This window comes from Spermophilus citellus (genome assembly GCF_964194105.1).
Source record: "Spermophilus citellus genome assembly, chromosome: 11".
In the NCBI taxonomy this organism is placed as follows: domain Eukaryota; kingdom Metazoa; phylum Chordata; class Mammalia; order Rodentia; family Sciuridae; genus Spermophilus; species Spermophilus citellus.
Window position 1 is genome coordinate 41,260,346 of NC_138192.1, and position 13,145 is coordinate 41,273,490.

At 36.7% G+C, this 13,145-nt stretch overlaps 1 protein-coding gene across 2 annotated transcripts in view; it reads left to right on the plus strand.

Moving 5' to 3' along the window:
* The first annotated feature begins 4,567 nt into the window (after window positions 1-4,567).
* RAB3GAP1 (RAB3 GTPase activating protein catalytic subunit 1) overlaps window positions 4,568-13,145 on the plus strand; it is a 96,709-nt gene continuing 88,131 nt past the window's right edge. For both annotated transcript variants that reach the window (XM_081260876.1, XM_081260877.1), the window contains exons 1-3: window positions 4,568-4,614; window positions 4,710-4,765; window positions 7,215-7,290. In XM_081260876.1, the coding sequence (XP_081117002.1) occupies window positions 4,597-4,614; window positions 4,710-4,765; window positions 7,215-7,290 (150 nt within the window). In that variant the 5' untranslated portion in view covers window positions 4,568-4,596. The remainder of the gene's footprint in view (window positions 4,615-4,709; window positions 4,766-7,214; window positions 7,291-13,145) is intronic.

Below are 13,145 nucleotides of genomic sequence, written 5' to 3' on the forward strand. Positions count from 1 at the left end.
GGGAGTCGTAAACAACCTAAATCTGTTTGCTCAGGATCACTAGGCAATGCTGAGCTGACGTGGATCTGGGACGAACAGTCTGGGCCTCTCAGAACACACACTGAGCCCGGATCGGCTGAATTCAAGCTCCCGTTCGCCTGCTTCCCGCAGACAAACAGCTGTGACTCAGCACTAATCCATCCGGCTGAAACAACTGGTCAGCCCTTCTCATCCTACGGAGGTAAATGCCTACCGAGCCTTCATAGGTAGTGGCCACAGGTTTGAAACGGGGCTTGGGAGAGACAGTAAGGACCCACCCGTTGCATTGGTCGCCTGGCAAAGGGAAACGAACTGTCGCCATTTGCAAGAGATACCACCATGGCAGAGAACTGACGTCATCAGACTGCGGCGGAGGAGATAACTTCATTGAAACCTGCGGCTACAGGTGTGTAATTCCCTAGCCTTCCCTCTCCACGCATGGGGAAACCTTAAGGGCCCCTCCCAGCTCTCCCGTAAGGGCCCTTCCCAGCTCTCCCGTGAGCACGATAGCCAGACCGAGGGAATCAGAGGTGGTGCGGGACCTGCGGTGTGGAACTACCGTTCCCACCAGTGCTGACAGCTGAGGTCTCTTGCACCAGCTACCGGGGGCGTGGCTACCAGAGGGCAAGTAAAATTTGCTGAGGATTCTCAGCCCCGAGCTCTACAAACTTAGGGTCTGAGGGAATGGCAAACAGGGAGAGTATGCCCAGTCGTTCATGAAAACAGGGCTCCCGGGAGCAGCAGACCTGGCGTGTATCCAGTATTGTGGTGAGCGGCACCCGTGAGAGGGGCCTGGCTAGAGGAAAAGAGCATGCTACAGGGATACTGCCACATCGATGTTCATAGCAGCACAATTCACAATAGCTAGACTGTGGAACCAACCCAGATGCCCTTCAATAGATGAATGGATAAAAAAAATGTGGCATCTATACACAATGGAGTACTATGCAGAAATAAAAAATGACAAAAATCATCGAATTTGCAGAGAAATGGATGGCACTAGAGCAGACTATGCTTAGTGAAGCTAGCCAATCCCTAAAAAACAAATACCAAATGTCTTCTTTGATATAATGAGAGCAACTATGAACAGAGCAGGGAGGAAGAGCAGGAAGAAAAGATTAACATTAAACAGAGACATGAGATGGGAGGGAAAGGGAGAGAAAAGGGAAATTGCATGGAAATGAAGGGAGACCCTCATTGCTATACAAAATTACATATAAGAGGTTGTGAGGGGAATGGGAAAATTAACAAGGAGAGAAATGAATTATAGTAGATGGGGTAGAGAGAGAAGATGGGAGGGGAGGGGAGGGGGGATAGTAGGGGATAGGAAAGGTAGCAGAATACAACAAATACTAATAGGGCATTATGTAAAATTGTGGATGTGTAACCGACGTGATTCTACAATCTGCATTTGGGGTAAAATTGGGGGTTCATAACCCACTTCAATCTAATGTATGAAATATGATATGTCAAGAGCTTTGTAATGTTGTGAACAACCAATAAAAAAAAAAAGAAAAAAAAAGTTTCTAAAATTTGACTTCATGCAGCAAAATCTTCATGATTTTTTTAGTTTCTGATTTTGGTATGTACTGAAACTTCTTCATGGATAAGCAAGGAGGGAAATAAGTAATGCCTTACATGTGAGTAGCACTTTATGTTTTTCCTAGTACAGTCATCATAATGCTACTACTATAATTAATCACCTATTGAATGCCAGGACATTGTGCTGTTGAATATATGAACAGAGAACTTAATGTCTGCTATGTAGTATTAGGTGGTACAAAGCCCATTTTTCTAGTGGAGAAACAGATTCAGAGGAGTTAAGTAATTTGCCCAAAGTCCTACAGTTAATAAATGTCTGAACCCAGATATGTTTGATCCTAAAAGCCATGAACTTACTTCATTTGGTGAGAATCTTTAAAAATTAGTGAGTGAGTAACTCTTCCTTTTAGGTATACAAATCTCCCTGTTTGTATCCAGATTTTCCCCGCTTCCTTGTTTTTCTCCAAAAAGGCCAACCTTACTACATATGCTTCATTTTCCCCTGTTGCACATGCTCTGAATTCCTCCTACTCCCTTGCTGCACAACTCCAAGAGGCGCTATTCACAAGGTGTTTTCTGTAGGGGGCACCTCCTACAGTCAGATTTCGGAACACACAAGAGTTTGTGTTCCCTGGAGTTCTGTGATCACCACCTCTGTGGATTTCTTCCCCTCTCACTTTATTAAGAATGTTCTCCTTCAACTCTCCCATCTCTCCTTCATCATCACTCTCTCTACTGGACCATTTCCATCAGCATACAAACATGTCTATTATCCTCTGCCAAAAAGGTGAACAAAAAGAAAGCCAAGAAACAACCAATCATCTTTGACTTTACATTCCTCTCTCACTTGCTTTTTCAGCAGCAGTCAATATTTACCATTTGCAAATGGTCTCCTCTCTCAGGTTCTGTGCAATTGCTCTTTCGTTGTTCTCCTATTTCTTGAGCTACTCCTTTCCTTTATCCATTCTCTAAATATAAAATTCTTTGGGACTTAATGAAAGGGTCTTTTCTTCCCTTTCTATATTCTTAAATCACCTCATCTGTTTTTGTGATTGAAAATGCCAATACTTATGAATTTATACCTTCACCCCTGGTCTTGCCTCTGAGTCGTTTTCCTCACCTGATTTTTTTTCTCCATAACTGCCCTTGGATATCTTACAAGCTTGCCAAACTTAACATCTACCAAACTGAACTCTTTGTTTCCAGGCTCCTTTGCAGCCTTCCCTATTGCAGAAACTATCCTCATATGGCTACTTAGGCTAGAAATCTGAAAATTATTATTGATTCCTACATTTCCCTTATTCTTGAATTCAGTCCATAAGCAAGTCCTGTCTATCCTATCTCTAAAATTCCTACCAAATCTGTTTACCTCGTCATCCTAGTCACAGCCTTTGCACATTCTGTCTAAAATTCTCTAATAGTCTCTAGCTATTTCTACTTCTTCTTTTGCCCCAATCCCATCTATTATTCACATGGCATCCGTACTTCTGCAAAATGTAAATTAGATTACATTGCTCTCTTGCTTAAACATTCTAGTGACCTTCATTACACTTCAAATAAAATCTATCCCTGGTTTAAAAGGCCCTGTTTGGTCTGGCCCATACCTCTCTCTCCAACTTCATCACAGAAGTTGTGCTCTAACTGCAAGACCCTTGTTCAGTTCAAAAGACAGAGCAGATTTTCCTACCTTCCAATCTCTAGACATGCTCAAATCCTTCCCCACCCTTGACATGGCTGCCTCCTTTCTATCCTTCGGCTCTCTTCCAAGATGCTCCTTGTCAAGGTTACCATTGACCTTTATGTTGCTGATAATGGCACTGACACAGGTAGCACCTCTTCCTGTTCATGTAGCAAATTTCCAGCTTCCCTAATAGGCCTTGAGTTCTTAGAAGTCAGAGATTATATCTACAATATATCTTCACATTCCTGGAACCTAGGAAAAAGACTGACATGTAATAGATGTTTAATAAATGCTTGTAAATAAATAAAGGTGCAAATTGAGACCTCTTGGGACAGATTACTGCAGTAGTAATTCAGCCCCTCAGTTTTGTACTGGACAGAAACTGAGACATGAGTGCAACATTTTGCATTGGCAATAATTGTTGTCAAAATTCTTCTGACCTTTAGTTTCCTCGTCTACTCTGTCTATACCACCATATCTTTTATGTCCCTAACTTTAAGTCTTTTTATGATCGAAGCTGCATTTACTGGTCTGCCACCTCCAGATTTTCTGTGGGTTGCCAATTTCATTAAATAAGATTTAATTTTAAACAATTTAATTATGAAAAGCTTCAAACCTGAAACAAAGGAAATAGTATAATAAACACCCATGTATGTATCACTGGTTTAAACAATTATTGACTCATAGCTTTTATTTCATTCCCATCCCCACCCATTTTCCCCCTTTCATTACTTTGAAGCAAATCTCAGAACTAAGTTATCATTTCATCTGGGATATTTCAGTATGTATGAAATAGAATTCTTGACTGTTAGTTGGCAGCCCTTCTGTTCCTTAATGGCTGAAAAGTGAAGCATTAATTGAACAGCATGTTGCTCTTCCCCCAAACCAGATAACTAGTATGATTTTTATTTTATTACTTAACCCAAACTGGATAAGTTCTTTAGGGAGTATGGTGACAGAAATTGGTGGGATTTTATCACCTATTCAGGGCCTGGCAATCAAAAAGAATTTAAACGAAAACAGACCCAAAGTATTTTAGGTTTTTTAATACAATCTTATCCACATGAATCTAGGACTTTGTTCTACCTTCCTTCTGGTACTTTACTGTAATCATTTACTGTACAGAAAATTTTCAAATATCATTAAGCCAGCCAGACGTTATGGTAGGGAATACTAAATTCTTATCCTAGGAAAGAAGAGCATTCTCTAGCCTAATGAAGATTCATCATCAGAAGGCTGGGCCTCAGGGGCGGGGCCTTGGCGATACTCCGCCCACTATCGCTCACTGCCCTCCGCCCCTCCCTCTTGCGCTCTTCTTCCCGGCAGTCCTAGCGCCCAACCCGGCGCTCCTCAAGATGGCGGCTGACAGTGAGGTGAGTTCCCTGATTCCTATCTTATGTCACTAAGTTCGCGCCTCCACATCATCGCTCTGGAGCTCAGTTTTTTTCTTTCCCTTCCTTTCCCTCAGCCCGAGTCCGAAGTATTTGAAATCACAGACTTCACCACTGCCTCGGAATGGGAAAGGTGAGTCGCATCTCCGGTTGCCAGTACTCTGGGCCCTGGCCTGCCCGCGCCACTTTCCTAGCCCAAACATAACACTTGTGACGCCGCTTCTGTGAGAAAAGTAATACCCGTAGGTCCCGAGTCATCCCTTTTCTGGTTAGATACAGACCTCTGCCGCATCCCGTCTAGACAAGTCCCGGCCCGCCCCCGTCGGCCAAACCCTTGACCGTGGGGCTTTTAGAAAAAGTTTTGTTTACTTTCAGCCCACTTTGACTACACCCTTGCCCACACACAAAAATAGTTGCCGAAACTACCACTACCGTTCCTATTTTCATTCTTGTTTAACTCATTTAATCATTAGCAATAAACTTCGCAGCTGCATTTTTTTCTTCTGTGGACATCGGTATTCCATTTTCAGGATGAGGCCTTTCTCAAGTGTATTGATGGTGGTCCATCTGCTACACTCCCACCATCTCCATCCCGTCTTTCAGAATAATCTTTTTACAAAGTCTGCATATGGCTTAGGAACGTTTTGATTTAAGTTTTAACAATTCAGTGGGTGATGTGCCAGGCTTCCTGTGCCTAACAAACTCGGAACAGCTGTATGAGTGGAACTGTTATACCACTGATATTAGTGGAAAGCCAGTTTTGTGGAGGAGTGATAGCTTAGATTAAGGTTTCTGTTCGGTATCACAGAAACCCTTCAGTTTTGTCAGTGTTGAGGTCAGTATTTAGATGGTTGAAATTTTGTAATCTTTCTGATTGGGAGGTAAAATTTGTGAATACGTAATTAGATGGCATAGGAAAAAATATTTTTTTAAAAATCCCTGTTGGAATAATGATTTGACTTGCAGTGTTCCCCTGACCCCCCGTCACACTGACAAGACTATACTCATCAGGTAGTGTGTCCAGGGTCCTGAGTCACGCCAAGGGGAACCCCTCTGCCCCCCACATAATCCTCATGTTTAAAAAAAAAAAAACCCAAACTGCAAATAGTTAAAATGTAATCCAATTGGCACTTTAACTGTAAAAATAGTAGTTTAAATAGGGATAATGTTTTGGACTTAGAATTATTGGAAATAATTTGTAGAAAAGCTAAGAAATTAGCAGATTTGAAAATAGAAAGTGTGGTGGGGAGAAAATAGGCAGTTGAAGCTTAGTGCTGGTGCTTATGGTCCTAGTTAATGGGGAAGCTCAGGAGATTAAGACCAGCTGGGCAAGATAGCAGACCCTAGAAGAGACGGATTGGGAAGGGGTGGGTTAGACATGAGAAGGGCTAGACATCTGACTGACAGATGAGAATGAATCTCTCTGACTTCATGAAGAAATATTTCCTATTGACAGGAAATAATTAAGATTAATATGGAAGATGAGACCAGGTTGTGGAAAACTTCCAAAGTTAAGTGAAGGAATCTACATTCTATACTTTTGACCAGTGATTCTCAGGTTTTTGTGTGCATTAGAGTCATAGATTGCTTGGATCCACCTCAGAATTTCTGATTCTTTAGGTCTGAGGTGGAATCCTAAAATTTGCTTTTAGAACATGATCCCAGGTAAGGCAGATCCTGCTGGTGAGGAGACCACACTTAGAAAAGAACCAATGCTTAAAAAAGTAGTGAGAGAATCTTGATTTTTAGAATGGCCAGGTGAGGTAAAATGAAAGTGAATATCATGACTTGATTCATAGTTAGGATGGTGATTTGAGGACTGGAGAAAAAGAAAGGAGAATTGTAAGATATTTTAAAGAAGATTTAGATAAATGAATTTGATATGTATGAGAGTGGGGAAAACCAAACATGGAACTGCAGTTTCTTGCCTGAAAGAATAAGTGTCAAAGTGACAGCAGTTTTGGGCCTGTTGAATTTGAAATTGGTATCTTGAAGGTAGTTAGAAAAAAGTAATTTTTTTTTTAAATTTATTTATTTAGTTTTCGGCAGACACAACATCTTTGTTTGTATGTGGTGCTAGGGATCGAACCCGGGCCGCACGCATGCCAGGCGAGCGCGCTACCGCTTGAGCCACATCCCCACCCGAAAAAAGTAATTTGAATTTAGGAGGGTGGGGTGAGAAAACAGTATTTTGAATGGAAAAATGATCACTTTTCTCTGGTTAAATATTTAAAATATCCTGAAATAGAATATTAAATCCTTTAGTTCTTCATATGGAAACAATTGTATGAGAACACAAAGTAGTAAATTTGTTTCTTGGCTTTTATGCTCTTGTTTGTAGAGTGGGACTGGTATTTTACAGTTCATGAGAAAAAAAGTTAAGACTTTGAACTTCTTTAAAACTTGAGCTAAACAAGATTATTTCTGCTTTTATTATATATCCATAAATTAGCCTATTAAACTTACAAGCCTTTTATAACCAAAATGTTAAAATATAGAAATTACCTTTTAAAAGAAATTATATAATAGGAAAAAAATGTGAAGTTACATATTTAGAGAAAGCTTTTTTGTCTTCTTCCTAGGTTTATTTCTAAAGTTGAAGAAGTCTTGAATGACTGGAAACTGATTGGAAACTCTTTGGGAAGGCCACTTGAAAAGGTCAGATCTATTTGCTGCTGTCTCTAAATTAGTATTTACTTTGAAACCTCTGTTTTTAAGCCCTTTGCTATATTTGGCACATTTGAATTAAATGGTTTTTTTTTTTGACATATCATATTTCATACATTAGATTGAAGTGGGTTATGAACCCCCAATTTTACCCCAAATGCAGATTGCAGAATCACGTCGGTTACACATCCACAATTTTACATAATGCCCTATTAGTAATTGTTGTATTCTGCTACCTTTCCTATCCCCTACTATCCCCCCTCCCCTCCCCTCCCATCTTCTCTCTCTACCCCATCTACTGTAATTCATTTCTCTCCTTGTTTATTTTCCCATTCCCCTCACAACCTCTTATATGTAATTTTGTATAGCAATGAGGGTCTCCCTTCATTTCCATGCAATTTCCCTTTTCTCTCCCTTTCCCTCCCATCTCATGTCTCTGTTTAATGTTAATCTTTTCTTCCTGCTCTTCCTCCCTGCTCTGTTCATAGTTGCTCTCATTATATCAAAGAAGACATTTGGTATTTGTTTTTTAGGGATTGGCTAGCTTCACTAAGCATAATCTGCTCTAGTGCCATCCATTTCCCTGCAAATTCTGTGATTTTGTCATTTTTTATTGCTGCATGAATTAAATGTTTAATTTTAAAGTTATGTATAATCTGTAGATATCAAATGGCTTTTGGAAAAATTTGAATTTGTGGGAAATGATGTGTGTAAGACATTTGTGAAATGTTTTTTAAATAATAAAGCTATATATATATAAAATGTCATTCTTTGTGAGTGATTTTTGTTTCATCAAAAGTTTACTTTTCTCTTGCCTTATTCCTTGGAATGTTAGAAAAAATTTTTTTCAAAGTTTTTTAGTTGGTCAAAGAAAAATTGTATTTACCAACTTCTGTGTATTTTGTTTATAAGGAAAATTTTTGGTTAATTAACAGATATTTTACTAAATTTTTGTGTTTTGATAACCACTTTCTCACCCATTTTAAATTGTTTTAAGAATTTTATGTAAGAATGAAAAAATTATTCAATATTGAGGTAGAACTCTAATTCTAATCAAAAGTACTGATAATTTTATTCACAAACCACACCCAAATGTTTCCTCAAGAATGAACTCTGAGGAACAAACCTAGTTTTTGTTTGATTCACTGAGGGATTCTAACAATTTTATCTTAAGTTTATGTAGGTGTTTAGTATGTTAATTTCATTTGAAGTAAAACTAGTGATTCTTTTTATCATCTATTATTAACTCAATAATAGTTCAACTGCAATTTACACTCTGTAAAGAACTCAATTCTAGATATTTGTAGGGATTTTTAGCTTAGAGTGGCGATACAGAACTTGAGGCTATCAAAAAAAACCAAACATTTGGATGTTTTCTTTATCCATATGAATATGAGCAGAAAAAGTAACACCAACTATAGAAATCACACATGATATAAAGATTTTTTTGATTATGTAAATTGATTTACTATATTAAATGTTTTTTGTTTAAATTTTTTAATAAAGAGAAATGTGAAGTTCTCAAACTGTTTGCCTTATTCCACTTGAAACAAATACATAACGATTGATAAAGATTCCAGTAAGATTAAAGGGTAGATATAGCTTGGACAGGAAAAGATTTGCATTATCAAAAAAGAGAGTTGAACCAGGTATTTATAAGCCCTAATATTCTTTAATTGTTTGATTTAGGTGCATTTACTGAGTACTGCTATATGCCTCGTGGAATAAGTAGTAAACAAAATAAGGTTCATGCTGTCATTGAAGGTAAATTCTAGTGAGGGAAAGAAGTAATAAATAAATAGATCAGATTAAAATAGTAAATTCTAAATTCATTCTGGGATTTAAATTGTCAGTATATTTACAGAAGGTAGCATACTACTAAGCATGTAGTAGAGGCTTTAGAAATGTTAGTTCAGCTGTTTTCTCCCTACTGAATAGTAGTACATAGACATGAAATACACAACTAGACTTCAAAGTGAGCTGTAGAAACAATTACAAATAAGATTAAAGAAAGCATAAATGGCAGGGATTATTTGTCTCAGAAAAGAAAGTTTTAGATAAAGTTGTAATAAGAGACTTTATATAATATAAAGAAGAATAATTACTAATCCTCTTCCAACTGAAGAGGAATTAAAAGAAAAAGTTTTAAAAACTTGTGGAAATTTTCAAATAATATATAAAGTTTACAAAATAGTATAATGAATCCCCAAATCCATCACCCAGTTTTAACAGTATTCTGCCATTTCTTATGCTGTAGTATCTCTGTTCAATTCCTTAACCCTACTAGATTTTAAAATAGTTCTTAAAGATAGAATTTACATACATTGTAATATACAAAATGTGACTGCTTAGTTTTAACAAATCCGATGATGTATTCACACTACTACCAAGATGAAGGATGTTTTGTCACCATTAGAAAGATCTCTAGTGACCCTTTCCAGTTAATCCTCATGCCCCCAGGTATCTGCTGTTTTTATTATATACAACATAGATCACTTTTCTTTGTCCTAGAGTTTCATATATAGTTGTCTTCTGTTTCTATGGTTGAATGAGATGGTAGATATCATTCATACTTTTGTTCTACTTTTGGGTTTTTCTGACTACTTTCAAGATTTTTTTTTTTTTTTTTAAAGAAACTTTGAGCTCTCTGTCAGTGATGTACAAAGATGTGTTTTCTTTGTGTTTTTTTCTATTTGGGTTTAATATTGGATAAGGTTTTCAGAACCCACATGATTTCTCAGCTCTGTCTTGTCTTTGGTTTCAGAAGTTTAAGTAAATATAGCATTACTTAAAGCAACTATTAAAAAAGATTTTCTAAGGTTTTAGATTTTAGTATCTTGGACTTGATAAGACAGATAATGTTTCATGACATGGGAAAATTTAGGCTATTATTTATTCAAATGTTTATTTTTTTCTGCCCCATCCTCTATTTTTCTGTGTCTTGAATTATGTTTGACCTCAATACTGCTCCCAAAGGTAGTTTATCATTCTGCTAATATCATTCCTTTTGTCTGTCTTTTAGGTTGGATACTTTTTTTGTGATTTTGAGTTTATTTACTCTTTCTTTTGTTGTCTCCAACTTGCTGTTAGGTCCATGTGATGTATTTTTCAATTCAGTTGTTGTACCTTTTAGGTCTATAATTTCTATTTGGTTCTTCTAATTTCTGTTTCTCTGAGATTACTTATCTTGATTGAAGTTTATCTTGGAGATATGTTTCTTTAGTCCTTGAACATATTTATTATAGCTAGTCTAAAGCCAGTTGCATTACCTAGGTCTTCTTGGAATTGGTTTCTGTTAACTTTTTATTTTTTCAAATTAAGTCACATTTTCCAGTTTTTTATTTGCTTGGCTTTTTGTGTGTGTATGTGTATCTAGTAAATTTTAAATTTTGTGCTTAGATTATGACTGAAATGTGAAGACAATATAATCTGTATTTCATTATGTAAGCATAAATTTTCATTGATAAAATTTCTGTTGTGTTCCTATGAGAATTATATAAGCATAAATTTTCATTCATAAGACTCATAACATTTCTGTTGGATTCCTCTGAAGAGTTTTTGTTTTTTTTTTTGTTCCAGCAAACACTTATTTTAGCTGGTTTATTTATTTATTTATTTATTTATTTATTTATTTATTTATTTTAAAGAGAGAGTGAGAGAGGAGAGAGAGAGAGAGAGAGAGAGAGAGAAGATTTTTAATATTTTATTTTTTAGTTCTCGGCGGACACAACATCTTTGTTGGTATGTGGTGCTGAGGTTCGATCCCGGGCCGCACGCATGCCAGGCGAGCGCGCTACCGCTTGAGCCACATCCCCAGCCCATTTTAGCTGGTTTAAAATTCCATTCCACGAGACGGACATTGTTACCCTAGGTACATGTATGATTGCACAAATGATGTGACTCTACTTCGTGTACAACCAGAGAAGTGAAAAATTGTGCTCCATTTGTGTACTGTGAATTGAAGTGCATTCTGCTGTCATGTACAACTAATTAGACCAAATAAATAAAAAAAATTCCATTCCATTTTTAATGATGCCAGCAGTGCTCTTAATGTGCTCAAGTCTCCATTGTACATGCATGGTTTAATAGATAGTGTTTTATACATTTTGAGGTTTACTCCCTTATTGGGGCAGTGTTTTGTACATTTTGAAGTTTACTCCCTTATTGGCTTCTTTCCTTCAAGATTGTTTTCACCTCAATTTTAGAATTGCCCTGCCAGTCTTGAGCTCTATTCTCTGTTGACGAAATCTAGCAAAGTTTATCATCGTGCAGACCTGAGTTGTGCATGGATTAGAATTCCCTTAGATTAGCAATTCTTAGTCTGTGATCTGAAGAATTCATCTTGGTGCCTGAGAGCTTCTGAAGGGTTGTCAAGACCCTGCCTTTTCCAACTGCTTTACTTTTGTCAGGCCAAGTTTTCTTCCTATAGTATTTCAGTTGAAACAGTAGATTGGAAATATTGAATGCAGAAGCAGATATGAGTATCCTGTTGTCTTTTAAAAAAAAAACCTATACATTAAAAAGATTTGCAAAATGTAAAATAATGCTACTCTTATTAATTTTTTTCCTGGCATCTAGAACTTTATGTCAACATATAACAAGCGCATTATCATTTGAAATTAATATTTATGGGGGGTGCTGGGTGTGAACCCAGGAAAAGAATTAGAAAAGAATTTTCCTGGTTTGAACCCAGGAAAAGAATTGTACATGCTAAAACACATGCTCTACCACTGGACTACACTTCCAGCCCCTTCCTTTTTAATTTGTAAACCCTGGTTCCTCAGTATATCCTTGGTTTGGTATAGAGAAAATGAGCTTTGTGTTCATTTAGCAATTTGTCCAGCCATTTTGCCAGTAGTTGGTATAACCAGGCTTTAACCTAAGTCTCACTTGCCTTTAGAAGCCTTTAGAACCCACATGATTTCTCAGCTCTGTCTTGTCTTTGGTTTCAGAAGTTTAAGTAAATATAGCATTACTTAAAGCACTATTAAAAAAGATTTTCTAAGGCAGGTTTTAGATTTTAGTATCTTGGACTTGATAAGATAGATAAAAATCTTGGTGGTATAAGTATGATCCTGCTTAAAGGAAAGGGGAATTAAACTTTCAAATTCCTTTTAGCTTTGTAATTTTATGATTTTATATACCTAGCAAAAATTATAAGTACTTTTTATAAAATGTTAAGTTTAGGTATGTCATGATCTGGTGGTAATAGAATGATTTAGTCAGTGACTGGCTCTTTCCCCTCTGAAAAATTCATGGAAGAAAAACCATTAACTTTAGAAGGTATTGAAATGAGTTCAGATTTTTTATACCCACTCCACAGAATCAAATGACACTTCTGTGCTTAGAGTTCATACAACAAATTTAAAATAAATTTGGACTATAAGTTTTCTCTAGTTTGAAAACTTCTCTAGCTAAGTTATAACAATAAGTCAAATCTTGGGAATGATACAAATTTTATAACTAGTTAAGTTTCCTTTATTTGCATTTTCTCAGAACATTTGGGTGTTTTATGGATCATTAAAGTGAGGAGTAGAGTAATTTTAATGCTGAAGTTTTGGGGAAAACTTCAGATAGTTCTGGGCTAGTCACTGATGGAAATACAGTGTTTCTGAGATGAATAAAATGAAAGCAACATTTAGCTGCTCACAATGTTTAAGGAATAAGACTATAATAAATTTATAGTCTGTTTTTTTCCCTCCATTTTTATTTTTCTTTTAGTATCTATGGTGTCTTTTTCGTACAGAAGAAAATAATTGACATTTGATTTTATTTCTTTTTTAAAGTTTGGGGAGTTTTTGGTGTTAGTGTCAAAATTTTTATTTTTGTAAGATAAAAATGGCAAA